The sequence below is a fragment of the Setaria viridis genome, chromosome 1, assembly GCF_005286985.2.
Source record: "Setaria viridis chromosome 1, Setaria_viridis_v4.0, whole genome shotgun sequence".
NCBI classification, from domain to species: Eukaryota; Viridiplantae; Streptophyta; class Magnoliopsida; order Poales; family Poaceae; genus Setaria; species Setaria viridis.
Window position 1 is genome coordinate 8,022,947 of NC_048263.2, and position 22,726 is coordinate 8,045,672.

The 22,726-nt window shown below is 47.0% G+C and overlaps 3 protein-coding genes across 5 annotated transcripts; 1 reads left to right on the top strand and 2 right to left on the bottom strand.

The window, feature by feature from the left end:
* Window positions 1-1,585: 1,585 nt before the first annotated feature.
* LOC117850810 (cycloartenol synthase) lies at window positions 1,586-9,691 on the top strand. Its single transcript, XM_034732689.2, has 18 exons — window positions 1,586-1,955; window positions 2,814-2,999; window positions 3,298-3,387; window positions 3,463-3,657; window positions 3,738-3,822; window positions 4,183-4,349; window positions 5,297-5,485; window positions 6,142-6,255; window positions 6,420-6,542; window positions 6,626-6,748; window positions 7,012-7,110; window positions 7,359-7,415; window positions 7,731-7,777; window positions 7,856-7,999; window positions 8,091-8,268; window positions 8,664-8,744; window positions 8,833-8,916; window positions 9,242-9,691. The coding sequence occupies exons 1-18, from the start codon at window positions 1,764-1,766 to the stop codon at window positions 9,359-9,361; spliced, it is 2,274 nt and encodes a 757-aa protein (XP_034588580.1). The 5' UTR covers window positions 1,586-1,763; the 3' UTR covers window positions 9,362-9,691.
* Window positions 9,692-9,714: 23 nt separating this feature from the next.
* On the bottom strand, window positions 9,715-12,307 carry LOC117850914 (aspartate--tRNA ligase 2, cytoplasmic). The gene is made up of 7 exons (XM_034732803.2): window positions 11,582-12,307; window positions 11,375-11,488; window positions 11,155-11,268; window positions 10,732-11,022; window positions 10,487-10,597; window positions 10,261-10,394; window positions 9,715-10,174 (listed from the first exon to the last, which is right to left on the bottom strand). The coding sequence occupies exons 1-7, from the start codon at window positions 11,945-11,947 to the stop codon at window positions 9,817-9,819; spliced, it is 1,488 nt and encodes a 495-aa protein (XP_034588694.1). The 5' UTR covers window positions 11,948-12,307; the 3' UTR covers window positions 9,715-9,816.
* Window positions 12,308-12,776: 469 nt separating this feature from the next.
* LOC117850817 (squamosa promoter-binding-like protein 3) lies at window positions 12,777-21,319 on the bottom strand. Of its 3 annotated transcripts, XM_034732709.2 has the most exons (6): window positions 20,894-21,035; window positions 20,408-20,729; window positions 19,537-20,221; window positions 19,257-19,399; window positions 18,296-18,565; window positions 12,777-13,415 (listed from the first exon to the last, which is right to left on the bottom strand). In XM_034732709.2, the coding sequence occupies exons 2-6, from the start codon at window positions 20,424-20,426 to the stop codon at window positions 13,075-13,077; spliced, it is 1,458 nt and encodes a 485-aa protein (XP_034588600.1). In that variant the 5' UTR covers window positions 20,427-20,729; window positions 20,894-21,035; the 3' UTR covers window positions 12,777-13,074. The 3 variants fall into 3 exon arrangements, with proteins under 3 accessions (XP_034588600.1, XP_034588588.1, XP_034588594.1); XM_034732697.2 differs by lacking the exon at window positions 20,408-20,729 and having other exon boundaries at window positions 20,894-21,319; XM_034732703.2 differs by having other exon boundaries at window positions 20,408-21,037.
* Window positions 21,320-22,726: the final 1,407 nt, after the last annotated feature.

Genomic DNA, 22,726 nt, shown 5'->3' on the forward strand with positions numbered 1-22,726 from the left:
GTCACCATACCGTACGAGATAATCAGTGAAGTAAAGAAAAACTAGATTGTTTGATGGCATGGCTTGGTTCATGCGGAGGGGTTGCACTAGGTCTAAAAGGGTCTTCAATTTGAAATTAGACATTGCTCAATCTACCTTTTTTTCTCCAACGATGTCCCATGGATCCTTGATTGTGATACGGTATAAACATCAAACCACACTATAGATGACGATATCGCTCTAATTAAAATAAATCTACGCAGTTGTACGTAGTATCTCCAAAAGATACGCATGTATAGTGGGATTCGCTTTCGCGTAGATCTCATATACACATAATGCAATATAGGTTACATGTATGAATGATGCGAGATCTTTTTGTTGTAGTTTGCTGTACCTACCCATCTCAATCTCCTCCAAGGATACAGTAAGCGCAAGTTGGATTAATTGTTGCATCAGCAGTGTCGTGACAGAATTAGAGAAAGAACGGATGGAAGGAACCATCCGTGTCATGAGCTTTAATTTCATCCCGTGTCTTTCATGACGTGGACGCTTATGGTAAAGAAAAAAGGTTCAGGTATCAGTTCCTGTCATCCATGTCTTTGCACCATGTATGTACCCTTGCAATTTCCAAGAATTATACAGTGTCCATGCAGTGTTCGTTAAAAAAAAACCCATTACATGTACCCCAGTGTTCGTTACTATATACACTCATGAGAACGATGTGATGTGCGATTTGAAGGAGAAGAAAGAGCTTCCTTTGTCCATTCTTACGACAAGTCTTTAATCAATAACTCCATTAATATATGATTTTTATGACAAAAATCGAAATTTAGCTTCGCACTGAAACAAAAAAAAAATCCGTGTAGCTATGCTTTCCCATCACGCATTTAAATGATGTATTAGTGGTATAATTATGAAGGTATTGTCCTAAGTATTTTTTTGAAACGAAGTATTGTCCTAAGTATTACTATTATGAACAATAAACTGATGGAGTTACTCCCCCATCCTGAATTACTATTCATTTTAGCTTTTTCTAAGTACATAGACGTAGCAAAAGTTATGCACTACCTCCGGTTCGTTATATTTGATGTTTCAGACACCTCCTTTGACCTGCGACTAGTTCTTTTTACATGTCGGAAACGTCAAATAAAAAGAATCAGAGGTAGCACTTAGAAAAATTAAAATAAAATAAATAGTAATTTAGGACATAGGGAGTATTAAATAGCGGGTACCCTATCCAGAAAAAAAAATAAAGGGTACCCTATCCCCACCTACTAGGCTACTAGTGATTGACATCTTTTTCAGAAGGAACACTTGGCATTTGGCGTGACGTAACTAAACATTCGCCGTTCTTACGAGCGTGGCGGCATCCCTCCTCGCTCCCTCGAGTGGACCGAGGACATTTCCAGTGGATCCGCCAGATGCGCGGCAGCATGCGGGCGGAGCGGACGGCGACGTGGGCCAGCCCCCGGGACGGGACTTGCGTTACGTGGGCCCCGCCACGAGCATTCAGGCCGCCGGCAGGCCCACCCACCACGATCCGCCACGACGACGCGAAACAACAAAACGGCAGCCAAACCCCCCCACCCAAATTCCAAATCAGACCCCCCCTGCTCTCGTCGCCTCACGAGCCAGGCAGCCGCGTCCACCCACCTGAGTGAGGAGGGGAGCGCGGGGAGCCACGCAGCGCGCGCACGAGGGCGGGCCGGGCCGCGGATCGGGATCTCGCGCCACTCCCCTTCCGCCGCCGGCACTGCTGCATTGCGGGGGGGAAGGAGGAGGAGATGTGGCGGCTGAAGATCGCGGAGGGGGGCGGGGACCCCTGGCTGCGCACGAAGAACGGCCACGTCGGCCGCCAGGTCTGGGAGTTCGACGCCGCCGCCGAGCCCGACCCCGCCGTCGACGCCGCGCGCAGGGCCTTCGCCGAGCGGAGGCACGACCTCAAGCACAGCGCCGACCTCCCCATGCGCATCCAGGTAATGCCTTTGTACGGTACGGGCATGGTCCCCCGCTGCCGCTCGCCCCGGCTGCGGCTTCCGCGGCCGCGTGCATGTCGCCGTCTCGGCCGATCGGGCGGGGCGATCGGTGGCGTGGTGCGGTCGTGCTCCGCCGTGCCGTGCGTTTGACTGGAACAAGCGGCGGAGAGGGTGTTGCTTCGCAGATTCTCGTGGGGCCTACGGGGTCATGCCCCTTAACCTCCACCACCGGCTTTCAATGCGGAGCGGGTGAACTGAACTTGTGTTCTTGGGATTCTCGAAGGTTTTAATGCGCGGTATGTGAGCCGGGATGGGGCTCTCGCAGGTTGCAGGGTAGCATCACAGCCTTCGTCTTGTCTCAGTCCGGCGATGTGCTCCTTTTAGCTTACTTTACTGATTGGTTCAGTTTGCAATTTGCAACCGTCCTATGTACCATCACACATCATACGGCTGTTATGGGCGCTTTCTATCAGCCACGCCTTTGCTCTGGACTGTTTCATTTACCACAGTGACCTTTCACTGCCCATGGTAATATTCATGTACCGTGCAAAATGCCTAAAATGGAGCTCTAGGGGTTTTGAATATCACTGTCCATGGTAATATTGGGTACTTCAGTATCAGCTATGCTTGGTCTCTTTACTACAGACTACAGTGACCTTTTTCACTGTCCATGGAGATATTACTGTATTAGTACCACGCAAAAGGGTTAACATGGAGTATTGTTTTATCAACTATATAATTCGTTTGCGCTCAGTGATTTCTGTAAACTTTTAAAAAATTATTCTCTTCTGCAGTCCCTGTTTCAGTGCTCCACTTCCCTGTAAATTTGAAGCATATCTTCTCTTTTACGTACTGCAGTTTGCTAAAGAAAATCCTCTTAAGCTGGACCTTCCAGCAATCAAGCTGGATGAGAACGAAGATGTTACGGAGGAAGCCGTATCGACTACATTGAAAAGAGCAATCAGCCGTTTTTCTACTCTCCAAGCACATGATGGACACTGGCCTGGGGATTATGGTGGTCCTATGTTCCTTATGCCAGGCTTGGTACTAACTTGAACTCTGTAGTGATATGTTGAACTTTCTTTTCACTTGGATATGCATTTCTGCAAGTATGTGTTTAATCTTGCTATATGGCTAAGAAGAAATTGATATATTCTTCTTTCTCACTTGCTATATCTCTTGTTGTATGAGATCCAATTTCTTTTTGGATTGAATGTGAGTACCAGTTTAGTTAACTCCTGAAATAGGAACGTGCAATGTCTCATTTTAGATCATAAGGAAAGTATGTTTCATGTCTCTTGGTCTACATGAAAGCTACTAATTGTGTTTTACCTTCACCCAGATCATAACATTGTATGTGAGTGGAGCACTGAACACTGTCTTATCATCAGAACACCAGAAGGAGATCCGCCGATATCTTTATAATCATCAGGCAAGGATTCAGTTCTAGATCTATCAACCCTACAGTGGCTAAATGTAATCTAATTTTTAGTTACTGCTAGTATAGAATGAAGATGGCGGTTGGGGCTTGCACATAGAGGGCCCAAGTACTATGTTTGGCTCAGCACTGACCTATGTTAGTTTGAGGTTGCTTGGAGAGGGACCAGATAGTGGAGATGGAGCCATGGAGAAAGGTCGAAACTGGATTTTAGACCATGGTGGAGCAACATATATAACATCATGGGGAAAGTTTTGGCTCTCGGTAGGGTACTCTTATTTATTTATTTATTTATGAGCTGCTTCCACCTTCTTTGATCTGTCTAATTCCCTGGCTTATTTAAGGTACTTGGTGTGTTTGAATGGTCTGGTAACAACCCGGTGCCACCAGAAGTATGGCTGCTACCATATCTCCTGCCATTTCATCCAGGTTCTACTTTCTTTTCTCCATGTACTTCCAGTGTCTATACACGTATAAATTCTATCACATAGTGGTAAAGATTGCTAAGTTGATACTACTACTGTAGTCAGGGGTATTTCAATCCTGAAGGCTGTTTACACTACACAGTATGCATTGAAGATCTCACAACAGTTTTTTGACCCAAATTGAATATTAAAATCGCCACTGATCTTGCATTATAAGATTTTTCATTTGTATATCAATCTTTTTTCATTTTTAATAGGCCAACAATCAAACTGCTTTGCAGTACCGTATTCTTAACAGTAGTCTATTCTTGGTTGCTATGTTGTTCCGTGCTGATACTCTATTTTGGTTTACATTTTCTTACAGGGAGGATGTGGTGTCATTGTCGGATGGTGTATTTGCCGATGTGTTACATTTATGGGAAGAGGTTTGTCGGCCGAATCACGCCGCTTGTGTTGGAATTAAGAAAGGAACTCTTCAAAGACCCTTACAGCAAGATTGATTGGGACATCGCCCGCAATCAATGTGCTAAGGTTTGTTAACTTTATGCTTATCCTTTCTTATAGGCATTGATACATATGGGCCAAATCATGGCGCAAGTTCATTGCATGAGGTACCATGAAGTTATCTATTAGTCCCCAAGGTGATCTTGTGAGGCCAATGTTGTCCTTACTCCCTTTTCAGAAATCCCACTGCCAAAAGAGTATGTTTTGCTGCTGACTCAACCTCGTGGTAACCATGCTTGTGCTAAATAATACATTTCAGAAATTTCTGTGGCAGAATGTGGCTTTGACTCATACTCATAGCTCACTACTTGAATATATAAGCTGTCAAGAAGCTTAGAGATTTTTTTTCGACACTTTTTCATACTTAGCAGACTCTTCTGCAATGCTTGATGGAGGAAATACTCCCTCCATTTACTTTGAATAGTAAAGTTTGACAGTTATTTGAAAACGGTGGTAATAGTACTTCACAAGAGCATGTAATTTACTCCCCCATTTTTACAAGGCGTATTTCATTTCATTCGGGTTTTGACCAATAATTATTCTATTATTATTTCATGTATGTGATAGTTGTAAGTATAATCATAAGAAGGTATTTTTACTACAAATATAGTGACATCAACTTTGTGTCACAAAAGTTATGTATTAATAGAGTAATTGTTGGTCAAGGGATTGTCCTAACGAAACAAAATAAACCTTATAATTTCAAATGGAGGGATACCAGTTATCACCACCGATGGCTCAGTGATCTAGATCTGTAATAAGTTTAGGATCCATCTTTCACAGTTTCACGCAAATGTGTATTGAAATCCCTTTTGTTCATAGCAGTCATTAATTGGCAAGTGATGCTATTTGAAAAGTTGCTTAGTTCCGGAAGCTTATATGGACTTTCATGTTTATCTTCCTTTGTCTGTCAGAAATCCATGTATGACCTTGTTTGTTCTGTCTGAAGGAGTTTTGATATTCTTGTGCTGCAGGAAGATCTGTACTATCCACACCCATTCGTTCAAGATGTCTTATGGGCCACGCTCCATAAATTTGTTGAACCAGTAATGTTGCATTGGCCTGGGAGCAAATTGAGGGAGAAAGCTCTGGAAACTGTCATGCAGCATGTTCACTATGAAGATGAGAACACTCGATACATTTGCATTGGTCCTGTAAACAAGGTAAATTGAGGGCTATGATTGCTTGTTGAACCTTTACAAAAGGAAGTGGAGTCTTGTTTTGTCTTGTTCTTACTGCAAGCATCATAAGAACTTCGCTATGTCACAAGGCCATATGCTGTCAACTTTAATATAGACTTATTTGCTTTCCAATTAGAAAGGAAAGCTGAGGCACTTGCGATTTCAGTTCTTCCTTTAACTTGCAGCTTTTACTTGCATTGCAATGATGAAGCCTCCCCCATACCATCTTCACCCTTTTTGCCACATTACTTTCTCCTGAACTGTCTATGAGAACTAAAAATATCCCCACCACTGCTTTCTGTTAATATTATAATTGTAACTGCAGGTTCTGTGATTTGGCACTTCTGCCACCTTCATGTGCACTATGATTACATCTTGTGAAACTTGTATTCTTTCTTCAACATTTTTTGTAATTTATGTATAAGTTGGATTCCTCAAGTCATGAGCATAGTGTATTTCTGACTCTGTCTGCCACTTCTGTTAACACCACTTCTGCAAAATTGATGATGTGCGGGTCATGCTCTCAGGTTATGAAACGCTGACCAGAAGTGTATACCTTGATTACTGGATTAGCATAACATTTCTTGATTATTTCTTTAAGCGTTGTTCAACTGATTGCTGCAAGAAATTCTATGCAGGTATTAAATATGCTTGCTTGCTGGATTGAAGATCCAAACTCAGAGGCCTTCAAACTCCACATTCCACGAATCTATGATTACTTGTGGCTCGCTGAAGATGGCATGAAGATGCAGGTGATTATTTCTTGTCCTGTGCCCCATTTCTTTGTACTTAATTAACTTTCCATTAGGCAGCTACTGCAACAGCGAACCTGTCAACATAAAATACTTCACTGTCTCTTAATGGGATTGGCAAATTGTTTTGGCATCTTTAATCCAGCTAACTCTTTCCACTATAGGGTTATAATGGCAGCCAGCTTTGGGATACAGCTTTCACAGTTCAAGCCATTGTGGCTACCAACCTCATTGAAGAGTTTGGTACCACCCTTAAACTAGCACACAACTTCCTTAAGAATTCACAGGTACATTGTACATGCTTGTTCATCTACATGGTTCAACATTAGATCCATTTACAGTACTGATAAATGGGTATTTATTGTGAAAGGTTCGTGACGACTGCCCTGGAAATCTGGATGACTGGTACCGCCACAAATCTAAAGGTGCATGGCCATTCTCTACTGCCGATCATGGTTGGCCTATATCGGATTGTACTGCAGAAGGACTGAAGGTGAGTTAGATCATTAGCAATACCAATGAGGAAATTTACTTTAGAAATTCAAATTTTTCTCTTTTGAGATTAGGATCCTTTATTCTTTCAGCATCTCAACTCTTTCTGTGTTGCCAAACTATACGGGTAAAATTTAGCTCTCATGTGTGATGAGGTTTAGCTTTTTTTCCTTGTCATGTATGTTCCAGTATTCTTGAGACTGTAGTGACATTGTTATAATTATTTGTTTTAAATATTTAATATTTTGTTTTCTTTTACTCCAGGCCTCATTATTGTTATCAAAGATTTCTCCTGAAATTGTTGGTGAATCGCTGGAAGCTAATCAATTTTATGATGCTGTCAGTTGTCTGATGTCTTATATGGTAAGTATCTTTGAATGTTTTTACTGCATTTCTCAATTGTTGCTGTTGAATCAATTTATGACGAAATGGTGAATGTTAAATTGTAGGCATTCTTATTAAAGTATTGTATCGAACACTGAAATCAAGCTTTTGTTTTCTGCACTTTCTCTTTGATTCCCTTGTTTTTATGTATCTGTGATTTGAATAAATCACATGCATGTCTTCTGTTGGATGGACCATGCCTCACAAGTTTTTGTTAAACTTTACAGAATGATAATGGTGGTTTTGCAACATATGAGCTCACAAGGTCTTATCCCTGGTTGGAGGTAGGTGGCAAACCTTTTTTGTGGACCCCCCCCTCTTTTTTTATTGCTTGTGCATGGCAATTTTTTTTAAATTAATGTTTGTCATGGTTCCTCTGAATTGAGAAGTTATACGCCTATTTACTCTCTGAAGAAACTGGAATCATATAACACCAATTGCCAAGTTAATCAGGACACTGTAGATTTCTTAGTTATTTCTGTTTGCCATTGAATACAAATACAAGTTAATAATATGTTCTGTTTCAAGAATAAAATGTTCATCATTCCTTGAATCTTTCACGTTTCATCTATATTGACATTCTTTCTTAAATTACTCAGCTTATTAATCCTGCTGAGACCTTTGGGGACATTGTGATTGATTACCCGTAAGAAGCGATAACTTTTCTCTTTGCTGATTTTTATGTATAAAACAAACTGAAAACAAATTAATACTCACCTGGCAGGTATGTTGAATGTACATCAGCAGCGATTCAGGCCCTGACATCATTCAGAAAGCTCTACCCTGGGCACCGCAGGAAAGAGGTAGACAGCTGTATCAGCAAAGCTGCTAGTTTCATTGAGAGTATTCAGAAAAGCGACGGCTCATGGTCAGTATTTATCAGCAATTGTATATTATTTTATAAGGTGCTTCCAAATAGTTCTACATTGTTCTCTATTTGTTTCAATGTTTTCCAACAGGTATGGCTCTTGGGCTGTTTGTTTCACCTACGGCACTTGGTTTGGTGTGAAGGGATTAGTTGCTGCTGGTAGGACATTTGAGAGCAGTCCTGCAATCAGAAAGGCATGTGAATTTCTGTTATCAAAAGAGCTTCCTTCCGGTGGTTGGGGAGAAAGCTATTTGTCGTCTCAAGACCAGGTAAATTCACCTCTAGCAGTTTCTTTAGAATTTAACAGCACTTAACCATTGCCAATATCATGGATATACTTGCAATGCTGCTTGCTGCACTATGTTTAGCTATTCCAATTTTCATCATCTGTGTGCTGTAGTCAGGATTTTTTGTTCAACCAGGTTTTGGATTTAATGTAGGAAAATATAATTAGTCACCAGTGGATACTAATCCCAGAGAAAACCTGTTTATATTTCGAGCACACTATTTATCTGAATAGTTTGGCACAAGTAGATAGCAGTTGAAATGCTGGCCTGCTAGTGAGTAAAAACAGTAGCACGGTGATAATTCTTATATGCATGTAGCCTTCTTGGGAATTGGAAAGACCTTTGCACTAATCCTCGTTTAACTTGCACTCATTCAGGTTTACACCAATCTCAAAGGCAAGCGAGCTCATGCAGTGAACACTGGTTGGGCCATGCTGGCACTGATTGGCGCAGGACAGGTCTGCTTTGTTTAATTTAGCTTGTGGCTTTTGATACTCTTGTACGATGTGCACATTCAGAAATGGTACTTAAATCTCGTCCATACAGGCTGCGAGAGATCCAACACCTCTGCACAGAGCGGCGAAGGTTTTGATCAACTTGCAATCAGAGGACGGAGAATTTCCTCAACAAGTAAGTAACAATCGATCTATGGAAATATTAACACACATGCATTATTCCATCTCACATGTCATCAATTTAAAACTTTGCTCTAGAAGCAAAGCGGTTGGAACATTCTAGATATATATGTTGCTGGTGTACCAATTGACGCCTCATAATCTCCTCATTTTTCTGGATATCTAAACATCCGATTGTTTTAGGTATCTCAGATTTTTTTTTTGCCTTATTAATAACCAGGATAAACCGATATTTGTATGTATCACAGTTTCTTTTTAATCCCATAACTAATTGCAGTCCTCCTTAGACGATGAATAACCTTTTGCTCCGCATAACACAGGAGATCATAGGAGTCTTCAACAAGAACTGCATGATCAGTTACTCCCAGTACAGGAACATCTTCCCGATTTGGGCTCTGGGAGAGTACCGGTGCCTAGTCCTCGGCGCTGGCAAGCAGTAACGCCCCATGGACTAGACGGAATGGCTCTTTGTCGCTCTGCCTTGGCACCCCAAGGACTGTCTTGCTGTCTAGCTACTTGCTCGAATGGGAGGGAGGCCTGTCTCATGAATCAGCTTCTGTGAGTCTAGTAGGTCGAATAATTAGCTACGTTCATGGACTGCTCCTAGTTCCAATAATGTATATCGAATGGGGGTGAATAATGTAGCTAGTTTCAGGTCGCTACATGGATTCTGCTGCTCCCTTCTTGTGCAATTGATGATGTATCCTGAGTTGCACTAGTCTCGAAACAGCTTGCAATGTTAGATGTCTTGTGCCATGTAATTTTGCTCATGCCAGCCTCACAGAGTCGATCCTGAGCAAAGTTGGGAGAGGCAACCCAACCCTTACGAACATACGTGTCAGCTTATTATTTATGTGCGTTTTGATATCCACATGACAGGGGCATGGAGCTGGGGTCATGGCGCCAGCCTCCTGGGGTCGCGAGGGAAGAGCGACGTCTTCCTGATGTTGCCGAGGCCGCAGAAGAGCATCACCACCCGCTCCAGCCCGACGCCGAACCCGCCGTGCGGCGGCGCGCCGTACCGGAACGAGTCGACGTAGGCGGCGATGGTGCCGACGTCGATGCCCCGCGCCTCCGCCTGCGCCGCCAGGAGCTCCGGGTCGTGCACCCTCTGCGCCCCCGAGATGATCTCCTCGCCCCGGACGAAGACGTCGAAGGAGCAGCTGTACCGTGGGTCGTCGGAGCAGGGCATGGTGTAGAACGGCCTCACCGCCGACGGGTACCGGCAGAGCATGTAGAACTCCGTGCCGTACCTGTCATGGTTTAATTCTACCCAGGTCAAGCACGCAATGCTGAATGGCTGACAGACTGACAGGAGAGGAGCAGGCTCATTTATTACTTGTCTCGAACAAGCTCGCCCAGCTTTTTCTCGGCCTCAGTGTTGAGGTCCCCCATGGGGTCGACGTGGACCCCGGCTTCCTGCAGCATTCGGATGCCTTCGTCGTAGTCGAGCCGCAGCGTCGTCTCCAAGTACTGCAACAAGCATCAACACAACGATCGGTTAGAATCTGAAACCAATCGTGTATCTGAATCTGACACTGACAACATGAAATGCAAATGCTTGCCTTTAACGGTTTGAAGGGGTACTGCCTCTGGATGGCCTCGAGCTCCTTGGCGCAGTTCTTGTTCAGATGATCAAACATGGCGACGAACAGCCGATCCACAACATCGCACACCTGCCACACACAGGAGAATTGAAGAACAATGTGCTCATGTCCATGGAGCCAAACCAAACCATTCGACGTAGATGGACTCAGAAACAGTAGAGACGAAGAAGAACCGGCAGGCAGTCAGGCTCAGGCACCCTCACCTCGGAATAATGGTCCCTGAGCGCCATCTCGACGTCGAGGCCGACGAACTCGCAGAGGTGGCGGTGGGTGTCGGAGCCCTCGGCCCTGAACACGGGTCCCACCTCGAAGACGCGCTCGAAGCCACCGCACACCGCCATCTGCTTGTGCAGCTGCGGCGACTGCGCCAGGCACGCCGGCTGCCCGTTGTAGTCCAGCTTGAACACCGCCGCGCCGCCCTCGCTCGACCCGCCGAGCAGCTTCGGCGTGTGGATGCCAACGAACCCTTCCGACAGCAGCACCTGCCTGAACACCTGCACGTACGGCAATTTTTTCATCGGCGTGTTCTTCAGATCGAAATGTTTCTTCAAATTGTTTGACAAAAGATTAGCTAGCTAGGAGTGGATTTTGTGAGTGAGTCCTTCAGCAAATTTTCTAGAGCTTACGTTTTCGACTTGGCATTGGACGCGGAAGATGGCCTGGTTGGCGGCGGTGCGGAGGTCGATCACCCGGTAGTCCAGCCGCTTGTCCTGCCCGACATGAACAAGCCGCTCCCCGGCCTGTGGATACATGTGGCACACGCATGTTTGCAGTGAATTTCATCATGCACGTAGTAGCAGGGAATTGCAAGGAGAAGTTGCCGAGGATCTGCAGCCAGGAGCTTACAGCTTTGGCTCTTGCGACATCTTCCTTGCTCCGCGCGGCGGCAGCGACGCTGATCGGGAGGTTGGGGACGGCCCTGCTGATGCAGTGGAGCTTCTCCACCTGGATCTCCACGAGCTGTTCACCAATCACCACATGCGGGCGTAAGCAGGCGTGATCGGTGGCGAAAGAACATCGACTCGGAATCGACAGGGTCAAAACGTCGAGCACCTGCTGGGTGGTGCCGCGGACGGGCTCCCGTGGCAGCGACACGACGCCAGCCACGTCCACCACCGACTCCCGGCTCAGCCCGGCCGCGAACCGCGCCATCCCACCATCGCCGCCGGACACCACGCACTGCACGGTGGCTGCCCCCTGCCGCAGCACGAGGAACGCCACGCGCCGCCCCACGGCGCGCACCGCCTGCGCCGCGCCGCGCACGCGCACGGCGCGGCCCGCCGCCGACGCCGGCTCGAGCGACGCCACGTCCGCCCAGGCGTACCCCGCGCGCAGCTGCCGCAGCGCCTCCATGGTGGCCGCGTCGCCGTAGTCCTCATCCTCGTGGCCGTGGAGCTCTTCGCCGGAACCGGAAGCCATGGGTGGTGGGCTCTGCGACGGCCGGCGGCGAAGGCTCCTGCTCCAGAAGGTTAGTGGAAGCTGCTGCGCTTGCGGGTGGTTGCTGTAGTGCGCCGCGAACTGGTGGGGCCATGGGTAGTTGGCTGGCGGCGGCGGCCGGCGGGCGGCAGCAGTGAACTGGTGGAGGCTTTTCTTCCAGAAGCTCAGTGGAAACTTCGCTTGCTGGTGGTTGTAGAGCGCGGTGGGCCAGTGGCGTCGTCGCTGTCGTGGACTTGAAGGCTGACGTCAGAAAAGGGGGCCTTTTTGGAAAAATGTCGCTGCTTCTTTTTCCTGCCTCGATCACAGCCGCATGTATCCGATCGAATGGTTGATATGGACCCCAAGTTGGATCGCGATTATTAATGGCGATCCAGTTTGGGGGCATATTTTGACCGAACTTCAATAATAGGGTGCAATTTGAAAAAATACCGGCGTTGGTTTTTTGTTCTGCCGCTCTAAGCCGCACAGGACTGATCGGATGGTTCAAAATCGGTCCTAGATGGATCGCGATCCGATTGGGGTAGTTCTAGAAATAAAATATGGAAAGAGGGGTCTTTTTGAAAACTTCTCTATGCAGTTAACGACTCTTCCCTCTTTCCGGCGAAGCCAGCAGTGCGGCCCAGGACGGAGGAATGGGAGGATGGATTGGCCGGCGGTCAAGGCTGATTGTTTGGCCTTATGTGTTGCGGTGGAGGATGGCGCCAGAGAGGGGAAGGAGGCGGGGCTCGCGGGCGATGCGCGAGGCGGTGGGTCAGCAATGGCTGTCCCGGCGGCGTGGAAGCCCACGTTGTGGAGAGAACAGCAGATGATCAACATCAAAAAACAAGTATTTCCATGGCATCTGAACAAAAAGCGTCCATGATCACTTCGCTGAAGCAATCGAGTTACACAAACAGCATCACAAGTATGATGGATTATTCAAGCACACAGCTACTGGCAACGCCAGGGATTTCCATGTCAGCAAGGCTCGGATCAGGTCGAGCCTCAGTTTGCGAGGGCCTTTATTTTTTTTCAGAACAACATAGCAATTCAAAATTCAGAGTTTCAGACATCAGAAACCAGTCTGATTCCTCGCAACCCGACCACGGAGGCGCTAACCGAAGGAAGCATCAGCGCGTCAGGTCATAGTGGGAAGAGGAGCCGTTGTACGAAGGCGGTCTCGGGAGCTGGGGCTCGTGAGCTGCTGCAATGGCACTGCCGTTGCCCATGGGATCGAGAGCCTGAAACCGCGCATGAAGATCAAGGGCCGTGCCGTCTTGCCAGAGCCCTAGTGGTGAGGCTTGTTGCATCACTGCGTTGGATGTGCTGGCGAGGGCGCTCAGGCCCGGGTGCAGCTGGGTGGTCGGCTGGTTGTTACCAGCATCGGCCGAATTGTTTGACAGAAGAGAGAGAGCACGCTGAAGATCCGGGTTTCCATTTGAGTCGGAGGCGACCACAGAAGCTTCAACGCCTGCGGACAGGTAAAAGGCAGGATATTGTTATGTTCATCAATAGTCAAAATCCTCAATTTTGATTGAACAAGCGTATTTAGGGTGTAATTTGCAACGTATGCAATGGCAACTGTTGTACGTCTTGGTTATTTGGAAACAAGCAGCTAAGTCCTGACATGACAACTATATGATAGATTGGGAATTAGTCCACTTGTTAATAGTAAATAGAACTCTAGCGTAGTTAAGCCAGGATTTGTCATCATATTATAGAGGATATAGTCCTACCAAAATCAATGATGATTAGATCGTTCAACAGAATAAAAAAAAATATTCTGGCCCCAAGGCTTCCTTGGATGTGTAGCATTAGCAACCACACACTTTGAGCAGCAGAAGCACAATGTTTCTAGAATGGCACTAAAAGCAATCAATCAGTTGAGTCTTTCCTGGAATCTGGACCCAAAGCATATTGGCTATGTGGATGACATTAGTTGGCTACTTACTGATTTCCCAAACGATATGAGAAAAGGAAAACATCCTGGCGGCTTCAGTCTATTTCACAACATCCCTAATTTTTGAACCAACCATGAGTGCAATCTACTTCAAACATGCAAAATTTTCGAACCAACCATGGTATAGATCACCTACGACCTACCTTACACACAGATCACTACAAACTGTACGAGGCTACAATTATGGTGTAGTGGTCTGAAAAGTTTGCCTAGCGTGCTGTATCCTATGGCCATGCTATGAAATAGCTGAGTCAAGGTTAGGTGGCTGCCACTGATTGTCACAATTCTGCAATAAACTGGATGAATTTTAGATGAGACTGCAGATCCTTGCCAATTCAGCACTTGCAAAAAATAAATGGTACACTAGTGCATTGAAGCCTAGAGCAGAAAGGTGCAATCATGTTGCAAGAAGCTAGTACAAAGAGAATAATGAGATTACTCGGATGCTGCTCAAAATGGTAGGTAATAATCATTTCCTTACCATGATGAAAACATGGGGGTAAAATGTGGCCTACCATTCAGGTTCTCTTCCAAAGAAGGGTTCTCATATTGCAAATTTAGAAACATGCCATGTACTAGTGTGATGCAAACTTATACAATGAACAGTACGAAATCATACAGGTACGTGTCAGAACTCATAAAACTACATGTCAGGCTGTTGTAAATTATGTTAGCTATAATTAGCTAAAAACTTAGTAGCTTCAAAGAAGCATTAATGCGCTAACGCACAGGTTGAAGAATCATCTAAAATATAAATTCTATGAAAGGTTCCTAAAATAATAATACTAACTGTTGCACCTATCTATGAATTTTCCCTGGTTAGGAATTGTAATATCCCTCAAAATTGAGTGATTTTTAATTGTACCAGTTTTTGCAAAAATTTAAAACTTTTTGTTTGAATGTGTGGATCATTTAAACACATGGTCAAACTTAAGGTCAACCCTCTTTCTTAACTCTAAATTCAAAAGCTAGTAACTAAATTTGTGCATTAAATTTAAAACATACTTGCACGAGTGATTTGGATTTCATTTGATTTTATTTGGATCTCAAATATGACTATGTTTGAATTTTGAATCCAATTCAACATTCAAACTAAAAATGAAAATAAACCTAAACTAACAAATCTAACCTATCTAACGCACCAGGCCGGCCCGTAACCCAACCGACCTGGCCCACCTAACCTTCCCGAAATAGCCCAGTACGCCAGCCAGCGAAACCAGCCCATCGGCCTGCCAGCCACCCCCCGCCCTCTCTTTCTCTCCCGCTGACAGGTGGGGCCCACCTGTCAGCTTTACCCCTCACCTCTCGCCGCCTCCCTCTCTCTCCCCTGCCCACTCTGCTCCGCGCCGCGCACCTGTGACCTTCCGGAGCCTTCCGCGAGGGGGAAATCCCCGTCGTGCCCCTGTAGCTCCCGCCGGCCGCGCCCCAAACCCTAGTGTCTGGGCTGTTGGATGGCCGCCACGCCACCCTCGGGCGCGAAGGATGGACGGATGCGTGTGCTCGCGCCCGCACTGTAGCCCTAGCCTCGGCCGAGGGCTATAAATACCCCTAACCGGGAGGCCTCACCCATCTACCTAGGGTCTCTCATGCCGCCACCGCCAGTTGAGAGAAGAGGGGGAAGGAAGAGGGGAAGAGAAGAGAAGGGGAAAGAAGAGAGAGAAGAGGAGGAGGTCGCGCCGGAGGAGCTGACGCGCCGCGTCGGGAAGGAGGAGCCGAAGCTACCTCGTCACCACCCGAGGAGAAGGAGTCGCTGCCGCCGTCGCCAAGGAAGCCGCCGCCATTCCGCGAGCCTTCACCACACCGACGTCCCTCTTCTCCCCCACCTCACCGTGAGCGTCGCCACCCTTTCTCTCTTCTTCTCTCCCCTTGGCACCTCTGGCCGGCCACCGCAGCGCCGCACCCTGCCTCGCCGCGGCCAACGGCAGAGCCTTTGGCCAGGCCGCAGCCACGCCGCGCTGCGACGTCGCGTCGTGCCGCGACATCGTGGGCGCGGTCACCGCCACCCTTCACCGCGACGTTGCGCCGCAGCCAATCGCGCGCGTGCCACCCGGTGTGGCACACGAGATCCGGCGGGCACACCGGATCCCGATTAACCCTGTGCGGCCACAATTGCGCCACGTGAGCCCCACGTGGTAGCGCCACGCAGGATAGGATGGCCACGTGACGCTGACATGTCAAAGGGTCAGGCTCGCTCGTGGGGCCCACTAACAGACAAAGGGGCCCACCGACTGACCGATGGGGCCCATTTGGCCGTTGACCGGGTCAATGTTGGCCGTTGATCGGTCAACGCTGACGTCAGCCGACACGTGGCACCCTCCCGTGCTACCACGTGGCGCAACCAGAAGCTGACACATGTCACCCCAATTAATATTTTTTCCGAAATTAATTAAATAACTAAATAAATTCTTTAATCTTTAAAAATTCATAACTAATTCCTTTGAACTCCGAAAAATATGAAAGCAGTTGCATTAAATTCGTAAAATCTAGCCCGTGTTGTTTGTAGCTAGTTTGATGTCATTTGGATCTTCTAAATTTAGCTTTCTTGGAGTTTTTGCCTAGATGTAATACCGATTAATTTGTATTGCACCGTATCTCGTTCTGTTCAGACCCGAGCTACGACCCGGAGGACTCTCGACCCCGACTACACCGAAGAGGATCCCAACAACTACGGACAAGGTGTCATGTCACTCCCAATCATATAGATCCTATGCATGCTTAGTTGCTAGCGCTTTATTTATGATGCTTGGATGATGATTGATTGCATAGCCTATGATTCTAGCCATGCCTTGATAATTGTTTATCCTGTTTTCCTTGTTACCTACTTGTGGACTAGCTACAAACCCCTAGCTAGTCCACCTTATTTATATCCATATACATACTTTTGAGTTATGGATAGGCATATACCATGATTTGGTGATGGGATTCCTTGTACACTCGTGTTTGTTTTGGGTGAGTGTGATTCCTTGACGTGTTTTGGCGGGAGCGAGCCGCGGTTGGTACTGGGGAGTGCCTTGCCAAGGGAGAGCATTCTAGACTCTCTCTACACCCCCTGTGCCCGCGGCGGGTACCTTGTTTGACACTGAGAAGCAGGTGGCGTACTTGTACGTTGCAGGTGCTTCGGCATATACTTGTGGAGTTGAGTGCTCGCTCTCAGCCCCTAAGGACCGAGTCAGTTCACCATTCGTCTTGTTATGGGCGGGGTTCGACCTGAGACTAGTGGTGGATAGTGTTCAGCCTGTAGGCGGATTGGAGGATCAGTGTAAGGAGTTCGAGGCGTTGACCTGCTCTGACCAGACTGCACCCCGGCGTGGGTAGGTTTCATAGTTTCAAGGTCCTCAACTGGTGACGGCGTGCCCTACAGTTGAGGATGGTTCCAAACTCGAGGAAACAGGAGAGTAGTTGAGGACAGTTCCAAACTCGAGGAAACAGGAGAGTACTATCCACTTACTAGGGCTCCGGCTGTTAGGTGGGGTTTGGACGGATCGCTACTTAGGTGGGGTTTGGACGGATCGCGCTACCGTTCAGGCTCCATCCGTGTGGGTACAATTGTACAACCTCTGCAGAGTGTATAAACCTATAGCTATAGTCCGTGTCCACTGGTTATGGACAGTGCTGTTGACTACTGCTACTTCTAACTAGACTTATATTTTTACTTTTGCCTTCCCTTTTTTAAGATAGGCCGGCGTTTGCCATTGAGATGTGAGGGGAGGGAGCTCTCACATCACCTAGTGTGTTTGGGGATTCTTGGGTTAAGGATATGGTGACTTGTGACGACTTCCTTGATATGAGGTGTTGACCTCAGATATGGTATTGCTTTGATGCATCCTTGATTGCTGGTGCTGCATACACCTCTACAGCCATATATAGGTTGTTCCATGCATATAGTATTATTCCCCCAACTCCTTGGCTTGTTGCTCTTGGGAATTGACATGGCCTACCCGCTTCTCGGGTAGATGGTGGCTTTTCAAGGACGGAGCCCGACTATGACTTCGACAACAACGGATGGGAAGACTAGGGATGGTCCCTCGCTCAAGTCGCCTCTGGAGATGTTGTTCGCCACGCTACATGTTTCCGCTGCGTAGATGTTTTACCTTTCATGATTCAGTCCTGATGGACTTGTACCGGCATGAGCCGAAGTGTTGTACTCAATATTTATGATATTGTTACTCTGTTACTATTCTATATTTTTGTGTTGGTATGGATTTGTACTGTTGAGACAGGGATTCGCACGTGATAGCCTTCCTGGGACTATCACGAAGGTGCGTAGGCTTGAATTCTCTAAAATGGGAATTCGGGTCGTTTCAGGGATTTTAAGGAAAATAGTTTTCATGAAAGTGAAGGACCATTTCTTTTTAATATTGTATCAGTTCATAATAGAGAGGAAAAACTACCTTGATTGAGGACCTTTGCACTGGTTCCTTTGAAAGCCATGAACCCAGCAAAATCTTGATGTGCACCATGTGGCATAATGTTGTTCCATACCTGCTGACTTGATAGGTGCAAGGCATCAAGACCAGTAGCTCCTGCTGGCTTTAACCAAGAAGCTTTAGTTTCTGCAAATTTGAAGGCTCCTCCAGGGTTATCCCATGAAGAACTTGCACGGCTTCTCATTTGACCATAAGGAGCTTGACCAAACAGAAGACTTGTCTGTTGCCTTGGATCTGTTAAGAAAGTAGCAATTCAGCACTAATTCTAAACAGATTCAGCAAGAGAACAAAGTATTTGCTTAGTATTAGCAATAAAGCTGCTTCCATACAAAATAGTGAAAATATAGTGAACTCAACAGGCACTTGTTGAACTTGAACTGATGCTCATTAAGATACTTAACAGCTTCATAGTGTCTCCAGACTCAAAACCATCAATTTATTTGTACCATTATGCAATGTAAGTTGTCCTAAAGTAGTCAAGTATGATGTGGAGACATAACTGTAAGGCAAGATGGCATCATGATATATAAAGTTTAATCATTTCTTGGATATCTAAATTGAAAAGAACGGAGCATATGAAACCCCTCAACAAAACAAATACAACTTAATTGATATTGCATTTGTCCTATATATAGAAATCATCACAAGTGGCACTCCCTCAGGTGGAGTTCATAAATGCCAGTACTGGCAGAGTCATCATGCCACATATAGTAAGAAAGGTCATGACATCTCAAAAATTAAAACACTGAGTTGTGAAAAAACAGAGCCAACCTCAGACACAAGATTTCAACTTTGTATTCCTAAGTTTTTACAGTATTTAGTTGCGAACGTGCATGAAAAGGAAAGATTCTTAAATAGGATAGTTGCTCAAAGAAGAACAGCAATGCACTAGTTTCAAAAAATCACAAGGCAACTAAACGCTTACCAGTACCATAGAACATTGCGGGGAGCCTTGATGAACCAAACGAAATTGCTTCAGGTTGTGGCTTCCGTCTGCGGGCATTGTGATCATTGAGACGCCTACGGCAGCTTCTTTTTTTCTGGTCAAAGACATCTAAACCATGGAATCTGCAAGGCATTGGAGAGCCAACATAGTACAGCACTTTAACTTAGTCAAGGATGCCAAGACAAGGGATACAAGAATACAAACATAAAACATGTTTCGACAGAAATGGATGCTCAGTTTATTAGCTAATGCAACTCACCGGCTACACTGTTGACAAAAGCGCCGCTCCAGACCAGCAACAACAACCTTGGGAGCCTTAGAATGAGCTTCACAGACTTTGTGCTTTCGATGGTAATCTTTAGCAGAAGAGAGATCAATCTTGCAACCTTCAACCTGACAGTATGAGTTCTGCACGTTTTGAGCCGCCTTTGCCTTCTTCACCGGAGCAGCAGGAGGAGTCACTATACTCGAATCTGACGGTGAACTCTTGACACTCTGCCCTCCACAGGCATCTTCAAAATAGGTTCTCTTGCCAAGTTTCAGACTAAGCACCGGCTCTCCACTGCTTACGGCTATCACTGATGACGGGGAGGTTCTCAAATCAGTGTTCTTGCCGATGTACTTGTCAGGCACTCTGGCAGGTGCAAAATTGAGCTCCATGTTGTTCCCCGCCTTGGGCGAAGAATCAATCGACGCGGATATGGAACTCTTAGATGAACCATACCCCATCTCCGAGCTGGACGAAAAAGTACCGCAGGAAGAATGCACTGATCCATGCCTTGTGACCTCAACGCCAGCAAACTTGGCCTCAGCCTGCGGCACAAGGTTCCCATTTGCACCTATCGGTGGCAAATTCTCCCAATCCCACAACACGGAGCCCTTCTGGCTCCAGTCCATCCCAAAGGAACCCATTCCAGAACCAAAAATCCCAGCCGTTCTCCTAGCTGTATCCCAAAGCAACAAAATGGAAGGGTGAAGCAGGTTAAAAACAGAAAAGATTTGGCGTATGAAGAGTTGCAGAAACTGGACAGATTTGCAGTAACATATCTGAGCACTCAAACTCAACTATGCATCATTAAATTTACAGAGAAGTACAGAAGGTGCTATCAGAGAGGAGTTAGAACTTTTACTAGAGGGATCATCCATCATGGCGAGAACAGCAGCGCCATCATTCTAGCACCAAGAAAGGCAAAAACACAAGTACGCCAACCAAGCTGTAGCAAAAGACCCAAGTACTGCCTCTCAATCCGCAGCACCGCGCTGGACAGCAGCCATGGAGCTCCGCTGATCCGGCGAGCCGAGGAGGAGGCGGCGGCGCATCGATGGACTGGGGAGAACAAGAAGCTCAGCCTCGCCCACTGGAGCAAGAGCTTGGCCACTGCTGCCTCACCCTCATCTCCGGCTTGCTGAGATCTATATCATATTCCTCTTCTTCTCCTCCTCCCCCTCAGCCTGTACACACCACAGCGCCGTCAAGTCGTCAACCACTCCAGTGCTGGACCCCTACACATCATGACAGCCACTTTCCCAATTTCTCCCTCCCTCCCTCCCTCCAATCTTTCAGGTTGCAACCTGCTTCCAGGGGTAGGGGTGTTGAGGGGGAGCAAGAATCTCACCTCCTTTTCTGATGATGGCGAATGAAGAATCTGTGTCTTGCTGAAAATTCTTGCACTGCAACTGTGGCAACTGGCAAGGGCAGTGGGGAAGGAAGGAAAGGGGGAACCAGGGCCTCAGAAACCAAAAGACGCTGAAGGAAAGCCGAAAGCGAGCAGATAAGAAAGACAAGACTCCCAATAATCGATCCAGTACACGCAATATGGTATGGCCAGCTCCCCTTTTTGCATCCATCTCTCTGTCTCTCTAGCTGCCTGCTACCCCACCTGTGCGAGACTCTGCGAGTGGATGGCATTGGCATGGCTGCCTCCTCCGCAACAACCAAGGCACATGGCCGCCTCTGACACCGCCAGCAGGTGCAGGGCTCAGTGGCTTACCACCACCGGTGACTGTTACTGGTGCTGGCGACAACAACCACAACTGCCTCTGATCTTCCGGTCACTCCACTCACTCCCACGGCGGTAGCAAGTGCCCGGTGCCCAGTACTGCAACGAGTTCAGTACCCCAGCCACACGAATTCACGAAAAGAGAGACCTTTTTTCGTGGCGGATTTCCAGGCTTCCAGGGTTCTCAGATGGTAAAGCTCTTGTTGCCACATTTGGTAACGATAGGACAGTCGACAATGGCCGGCCAGCCGGCCTCTCTGCACCGCAGTAGCACACGGCTCGAGCCTCAAGCAAAAAAAAGAGTGGCCAGAGAGCATGGATGGATCGACAGCGGTGGAGCTTTTTCGGTGGTGGTGCTTGCTTCGTTTGGCAATGCACTGTGGATGCGGCGTGCGACAGTGACTGCACTGGGAGTGGTGGAGCTGGCGCCACTTCGTCAGCGTGCTCCCGGTCGCCGTCGCACTTGCTGTCGCCGGCGGTGGTGTTTGTCGTCGCCGGCGGGGCGGATGTTGCAGGATTTACAGCCCTTGTTGATTAGGTGCTGTGTGATTTCAGCAACAAAAGTTTGGAACAAGATGTGCCAGCACAAAATTTGGCTCGAATTTTAGGCGTCTGCGTCATCATCCCCAACCCAGCACGAACACGAACAGGAGAAGGCGGCGGACATCGAAAACGACCTTGAAACAGAACGTATAACTGCAGGGACAGAGTATCAGATAACAGTCTCTCTCGCGATGAATCCAGATTCCGAAACGGCCACAACCAACGCCGATCAGATCAGCCCCCCTCTTCTCCATCACAGAGCTGATCCGACGAGGCGACGACCTGCCGTTGCCTGCTGTAGGTTTCTGCGCCACATGCTGAGATGATTTTACCCCTGTTGGATAAGGGGGAATGGTCCGGATATTTTTTTTATTATGTAATAGTACATTTGGTGCAAATTTGTACTAGGTTTTAGAAATTTGTGTTTGAATCCCCCTGTCCGAACAGCTCTTTATAGTCTTGAATCTGGACTAGACAGGAAATTTTGCTGTAGGATCTACCGTGTGTACTTCTTCATCTTCTTTATAACCTACCGTGTGTACTTGGAATCTGGACAAAAGATAGTAGATAATTTGCTGTCACTGTTGGTGGCCACAAGTCCACTTGAGCACGTACTGCAAATTGACCTCAATTTGTACTCTTGGCGTACGAGATGCTCATGGTCCTACATTTATTTCTTTTATTTTTTTAATCTTTGTATGAGTATGATTCAGCAACCAGCAACTGCTGCAAGTTGATAAATCCTGGTGTTCGTTCCATCTGGTCAGTCAATCAAAGGGCCACAGGACCACACCGCCTCAGATCCAAACCTGACACTGACCCGGTAGCGCTTGGCAGTCCCGTTGCCCATTTGAGTGATCAGATCACACCTCACTAGCAAGAATGCTGAAGAAAACATGTGGATCA

What these genes read in the sequence shown, in the direction of transcription:
- LOC117850810 (XM_034732689.2), top strand. Translation starts at nt 1,764, where the DNA reads ATGTGGCGGCTGAAGATCGCGGAGGGGGGCGGGGACCCCTGGCTGCGC. An exon ending in GATATCTTTATAATCATCAG is followed by an intron (nt 3,388 to 3,462) that starts GCAAGGATTCAG and finishes CTGCTAGTATAG; the next exon opens with AATGAAGATGGCGGTTGGGG. An exon ending in GCATTGGTCCTGTAAACAAG is followed by an intron (nt 5,486 to 6,141) that starts GTAAATTGAGGG and finishes AATTCTATGCAG; the next exon opens with GTATTAAATATGCTTGCTTG.
- LOC117850914 (XM_034732803.2), bottom strand. Translation starts at nt 11,947, where the DNA reads ATGGCTTCCGGTTCCGGCGAAGAGCTCCACGGCCACGAGGATGAGGAC. An exon ending in ATGTCGCAAGAGCCAAAGCT is followed by an intron (nt 11,269 to 11,374) that starts GTAAGCTCCTGG and finishes ATGTATCCACAG; the next exon opens with GCCGGGGAGCGGCTTGTTCA. An exon ending in ACCCCTTCAAACCGTTAAAG is followed by an intron (nt 10,395 to 10,486) that starts GCAAGCATTTGC and finishes TGCTTGTTGCAG; the next exon opens with TACTTGGAGACGACGCTGCG.
- LOC117850817 (XM_034732697.2), bottom strand. Translation starts at nt 21,125, where the DNA reads ATGGATGCAAAAAGGGGAGCTGGCCATACCATATTGCGTGTACTGGAT. An exon ending in CGCCATCATCAGAAAAGGAG is followed by an intron (nt 20,222 to 20,893) that starts GTGAGATTCTTG and finishes TTTGGGATACAG; the next exon opens with CTAGGAGAACGGCTGGGATT. An exon ending in TTTTGTCAACAGTGTAGCCG is followed by an intron (nt 19,400 to 19,536) that starts GTGAGTTGCATT and finishes AATGCCTTGCAG; the next exon opens with ATTCCATGGTTTAGATGTCT.